Source organism: Gopherus evgoodei, chromosome 20 (genome assembly GCF_007399415.2).
Source record: "Gopherus evgoodei ecotype Sinaloan lineage chromosome 20, rGopEvg1_v1.p, whole genome shotgun sequence".
Lineage (NCBI taxonomy): Eukaryota > Metazoa > Chordata > Testudines > Testudinidae > Gopherus > Gopherus evgoodei.
Genome location: NC_044341.1, coordinates 17,556,896 through 17,563,261, shown reverse-complemented (window position 1 = coordinate 17,563,261; position 6,366 = coordinate 17,556,896). Strand labels below are relative to the sequence as shown.

General features: G+C 48.1%; 1 protein-coding gene across 1 annotated transcript in view; it reads right to left on the bottom strand.

Moving 5' to 3' along the window:
• Positions 1-3,642: 3,642 nt before the first annotated feature.
• Positions 3,643-6,366, bottom strand: part of SLFNL1 (schlafen like 1) — a 29,435-nt gene continuing 26,711 nt past the window's right edge. The window contains exon 4 of the mRNA XM_030538757.1: positions 3,643-3,800. Coding sequence (XP_030394617.1) covers positions 3,669-3,800 — 132 coding nt within the window. The 3' untranslated portion in view covers positions 3,643-3,668. The remainder of the gene's footprint in view (positions 3,801-6,366) is intronic.

Sequence of the window (6,366 nt, the reverse complement as noted above, 5' to 3'; positions counted from 1 at the left end):
TGCGTAAGATGCTCTAATACTGGAACATTCTTGCTTTCTCCATAGCTGCAGCTGGGCTGAAAGTAGCCAGTGATAACCATATCATTCAGCTTTTGTAGCGCAGCAAAACGCCATGTTGTTTAACTTCACCAGTTACAAAGGGCACTTCTGATCACCCAGTTGTGAAGAATGACCAGTTCTACCACAAAACATGGCAACTTTTCAGCAGTACCCTGCAGAGCTCTACTCTCAGAACTCATCAGGCACGCCCAATGAGAAGAAATGATCCTGCACTCTGTTCCTAATACCCATACTCCTGCACAACAGGGTTCTGGGCTTTTTAATGACAAGTGGACCAGTTTTGTTTTGTTGTGTCTCATGGACATTGGACAGTGTACTTCTTAGCCCCCCACTGGAGTTGTGTCAGAGCAAAGGGTACTGCCCTGAACCATCCACCCTGCTTCTCTATGGCCTGGGCTTCATGCTCACTGTGTGAGATCACAGCTGCAGATTTGGGGGAGGGACTCATGGGTGCCTTAACACTTTGGGGACAGCATTGATCATATGACCTCAATCTTTTCTCCTTTCACATAGTAATATGCAAAACTTCAGTACTTGACTGATGTTAGTGTGAAACTGCTGTCCTCCATGTAGCTACCAGCTGTTGTTTTCCTTGTCAGCATGACCTTCAACCTATCTGTACTTTCCCTTCTCTTAGGCCTACAAAGTTAGATTGACATAAGCTGCCTTGCATGTGCATATGCTTAATTAGTCTTCCACTGATGTAAGCACCCCTTTTTGCAGACATAAGGATGCCATGTCCCTGAGTGCCATTGAACCCTGGCTGCTGTACTGAGGTTGATGCAGCATCAAAGTAAACACTGCATTAACCATGTCAACCCTAACAGTCCTCCAGCAACTGTCCTAGAATGCCCTATGCTGACCTTTCTGGTCACAAGGGGCAGGGAGACCAGAAAACTCCTCCAATCCTTTAAAGCCCCACAGATTTTTGAAATGCTTTTTCCTGATTATCTAGCTTGGTGAGCACACTTAGCAGCTCTCTGGTGTTGGCTCTCAGCCAACTGCCAACTACACCCTCCAAATGCAGTCCAGCTTGGAGCAGGCAGGAGTTATTGGATCTCCTGGGGCTGTGGGGAGAAGAGGCTGTGTAGGCACAGCTCCAGCCCAGCAATAGACATATGGACAGGTTGCATGGGTGATGCAGGAGAAGGGGTGTGACATGAATTAGCAGCAATGTCACATGAAAACAAAGGAAATACAGCAGGCATATCAGGAGGCCAGCAATCAATCCAGTGCCAAGCAGCAGACCTGTATGCCATACTTGGCAGAGACCTCACTGTCACCCTGTACACCACTGTGGATACCTCCAAGGAGCCTGAGTCATATGCCCCTTGTGTGAACAGCAAGGAGAGAAGAGGAGGAGGATGGGGGACATGAAAGCAGGGGGGTCCAGCTATGCTGAGAGTCATGGCTTGTTTGAGACTCCACTGCAGTCCTGGCAGTTGAGCATGGGTAAGCTTCCTTCCTCAGGTAAGTATGTACATTTATTTTCCATTATAGTGACTTTGCCTCCAACTTAGCAGGACACAGCTGTTGCCTTTTCACTAATTTACTTGTACCAAAAAGTGTAGCAGTACGCAGAGATTTAGCATTATCTGCTTTTCATGCCCCTGTACAGTTAGGCCGGGGAAGCCATGCAGATTAGATTCTTTAGGTACATAGAGCTGTCCCTTGATTCCTCCTGAGATAACGGCAGCAGGCACCATTGCAGTAAATGGTCAGGCTGCCAGAAGCAGCTGTGCTGTCTGCTTGTGTCCCTGTGTGATTTGTTTGTGTCCCACCATACATGGCCAACACTTCCCAAAAGACATTGGACACGAGCAAGTTGCACCTTGGCATATCTACCCATTGCACTGTGCTTTGACACAAGTGCTCCTGGGGAGTATGCACAACACCCATGCAAGGCACCAAGTATACACCTATGACTTTATGCCAACATAACTTGCATGGGCAGAAGTTTGTAGGTTGACATGCCTTTCAATATGGCATGTCTCTAATTCCCTTCAGATGGGCAGGGAACTATGATAGTTGCTCTGACTGATTTTTGGGCCAAGGCCCCCTGCTTATGGAGCATTCCAGAAGGCTCAATTCCCAAACCTAAATATGTCCAAGGCTACAGTGGCAGTGCGAAGGTTGGGCTAAGCCACTGAGCATCGCCAAGCTCCCAAGGCGGTAGAACAGATATTCAGAAAGCAGTGGCACTTCTAAATACTAATCCTAGACCTGCTTTATGATAATACCCACTACCATGTGCCCCCCATGATATGCCCTGCCCTCTTCCAGTGTAAAGCCACCTGGGAGGCAATGAGAGTTGCCTGTCGGGGCATGGATAATTGATGCTGCCCATCACAAGATGCTTAGGAAGGGAGTAGAGGGTGCTGCAAGAAAAGCACTACTTTTCTTATTTAAATTACAAATAGAAGGAAAAGCTCGACCTAGCCCTCACCACCTTTTAGGTGAGACACCTCCAAGATTCAAAACAGGCCTGGCCTTACTTTCTACACAAAATCATTACTCATGCTGGAGTGGCTGCACAGTAAGTATAGCCATGCTGGATCACACCAAAGGTCCATCTAGCCCAGTATTCTGTCTTTTGAAAGTGGCCAGTGCCAGGAGCCCCAGAGGGAATGAACAGAACAGGTAATCATCAAGGGATCCATCCCCTGCTGCCCATTCCCAGCTTCTGGCAAACAGAGGCTAGGGCCACCATCCCTACCCATCCTGGCCAATAGCCACTGATAGACCTATTCTCCATGAATTTATCTAGTTCTTGTTTGAACCCTAGTCTTGGCCTTCACAACATCCTCTGGCAAGGAGTTCCACAGGTTGACTGTGCGTTGTGGGAAGAAATATTTTCTTTTCCTTGTTTTAAACCTGCTGCCTATTAATTTCATTTGGTGACCCCTACTTCATGTGTTATGAGAAGGAGTAAATAACACTTCCTTCTTTACTTTCTCCCCACCAGTCATGATTTTATAGACCTCTATCATATCCCCCCTGTCATCTCTTTTCCAAGCTGAAACGTCCCAGTCTTATCATTGCTCCTCATATGAAAGCAGTTCCAGACCCTTAATAATATTTGTTGCCCTTTTCCGAACCTTTTCCAATATATCTTTTTTGAGATGGGGCAACCACATCTGCATGCAGTTGCCAGTTTGGATGAGAAACACACACGTGCCAACTCACTATCTCTGGGTGCTTAGGACTTCCTTAGTTGGCTGAATTAAGTAGCCAGGTTTGAAAACATTTCTCCCCTGGACTTAGACTGTCTCAGTTTCCACCTGAATTCACAAGGGAAATACTGTTCATAGTCCCAGGGGGTTTGTAATTTCATGGTCAGAGTGATCAGTGATGCACAGGTTCCCACGTGGCATGAAATCCAGCTAGAGCTGGAGTCAAACTCCCAACAAATACACTGTGTTACAGCCATCAGCTGCAGGGCGGCATGCTGCCAAGAGATGAACAAGGCAGGCCTTACCCTTGAGTCCAGTGCTCTGTACTGGAATGAATTTACTTTCAAAATCTATGCAAAATATACACAAACTGATTTCTTTTCCTTACTACTTTTTCCCCTGGCTCCAGTAGTGCTGCTTCTGCTCTGTTGTGTCTCACAGGATGGTGCAGAATCTAGAGTTGGGATTCGGGCTCCGCTGCTGGTTGATTTGTTGCTGCAGGCTCTCCTTCTCCTTCATCAAACTCTCTATCCGCTCTTCCAGCTTCCTCACTTCTCCTGTCCATTTCTGAGGATGTACAACAGCACAGTCGCTATTTGTCTGAGAGAGGCACTGGCACAGCACTTACAGGCTAGATTCAGAAAGGGACTCAAATCCCTAACTGTTTCTTTAGGTGCTGAAGTCCAGCATTTGGGTACCTCTGCCATTCCCAAAGTTACCATTCAGCTCCCATCTAACCCTTAAGTTTCTCCTGGTAGCTAGCTGATGAGCTGGTCTGAGCCCTAGGTCACACCTAATCTCCAGGGTGCTTCTCACCCTAGGTTGCATGCAGGGCCGGCTATGGGAGTTTGCTGTGAGCATGGCTAGCCCGCACAAAAGGCAGCCAGGAGAAAGAGCAGGTGTGTCTCTCTATCCATCTGGCCCCCAGGCTACCTGAGCTGTGGGAAAGTCAGCTTTGAATCCCTGTGCTGCCTGGGACCCAGGTGAGAGTCCTCATTACTAGGCTATTGGCGGGTGGGTCTCTGTCCCCTACTGAGACTGTTCGATTGTGTAGATCTTAATGAATGATCATTGGAGTGAGGACATGAACCTGACTCTCCCACCTCAGTGCCTAACCCATGGGGTTAGTGGCTGTGAGGGGGTCACTTGTTTTTCCCAAGAAAGGGCTGACCTGGCTCAGGCACCTACCTCCAGAGGAGGATTTATGACTGAGAACCCTCTGCAGAGACAGGCGCCCCCTCTCCCACCTGTCAGGTGCCTAAGACCCAGATCAAGGGGAGGTAGGCACCTAAGTACATTTGTGGAGCTGATCCCTAAACCTTGCCCCTTTCCTCAGCATTTCATTCCTGGCTAGTGTAGGCAGATCCTGTGCTGGCTTTTGTGAATCCCTCTCAGGCCCTACACTTCCTATGCACTGCATGGGAGAGTGGGGGGGCTGTGAATGCCACAGGATGGCAGGGCACCCAGAAGTTAACCCTGACACACACAGTATTGCAATGCCTCATCCCCTTTGTGAAACTAGCCGTAACGCCCTTGCCTCATTCACTGCATGGTGAACACCTGCAAGCGAAGCTGCTACTCTGCAGGCTCATTACAACTGAGGTTCTAGCAGGTGACTTGCTGGGTTTGGGTGTAGTGTTAACCAACCTCTACACCAGCGCTTATAAAAGCAGGGAGCAAGGCTACAAGAGCTTTTGAGGAAAGAAGGAAAAAACAAACAAACCCAGCCACTTCTACCTAGGATAGGGACTGCTTTTTGCAGAGCTGGCAGCCCTCCCTTCCATATGGGTGCAAACAGTGCATCTGTTACTGGTGATAAAAATAATAGCCTTCAACGAAACATGACAGCACAGAAAGAAAGGCAGAGGGAGGGCATGGACCCAAAGCAAACTATCAGACTACCCACTTAATGGGGCTAGTGCCTCCCTATAATCAAAGCCGCCTGCTAGGGGAGATACTGTGCAGTTACCCAGCTTAGAAGTCAGCCAGGATACCTGGTAAAAACATTTGCAAAAATGCCAGTGTTTGTGATGGCCACACCAGTAGCCCTGCCTGTTGTGTGTGAAAAGCTCTGTGCTGGAGCCTCGAGTCAGGGGGAACAGTGAAAAAAGCTGGTGGTACAAAAACCTTAAAAAATATGAAGGTGACCCTCTTGCTAATGATGAGAGTGAATTTCTGGAGGGGTGCGGGGAAGCTACATTATAGAGCTCTCCTCCCCGACACTGGCTCGTTGGATGGGAAATTACACAGCCCATCAGAGGCAGGCTAGAGAAATCCAGCAAGAGCAGTGCCTTTGATGTGAGACTAAAAGAGCAGTGCCACACAGGGAGGGAAAATGGCTAAAGAGATTCAGACAATGGTCTGAACACTGGAGCGATAAGGGAAGACATCTTGGGGGAGAGTGAAGATGGGGAGATGGGTGGGTCCCAGAACCAGCTCAGCCGGATGAGGCGGAAAAGGCAGCAGGTACATCTGAACTGAATTTGCAGATGGCTGGAGCAGGGATTGGGAGTGATATGGCCTGGGAGATCCATTCTTTCTGCATGCTACCGCAATAACCCTCCTGCATATAGGCCAGCAGTAGCCCTAACCTCAACCCCTGCTCTCATCCTAGGGGTAGACCAAGCAGTAACCCTAATCCTAGCACTAGCCCTAATGCTAACCCTAAACCTAGGCTGAGAGGAACCCTAACCCAGTGCCTAGGCTGAATGCTCTCTCAAACACTAACTTTAATTTAGGTTTAAATTTAATGCTAATGCTAATGCTGGGTGTAGGGTGACCACTATTCCTAACTCTAAAACTAACCTAGTCCTAACTTTAACTCTAAACCAACACCTAACTCTAACACAAGACCTAGGCCAAGCAGTACCGCTCCCTCTACCCTGAGCAGTCACCCTAATGTAACCCTAAAACTAGACATAGGCTGGAAAGAAACCCTAATCCCAAACCTAGCTGTAGGCATAGCCATAGGCTAAGCAATAACCTAAAACCTAACCTTAAACTGTGCCTACTCTTAAACCAGGCTTAGGTGTAGACCAAGCAGTAACCCTAAAGATACTCCTAATCCTAAATCTAGACCGAGAAGTAACCCTAACCTAACGTTTACCATAACACTCCATACACTGAGCAGTAA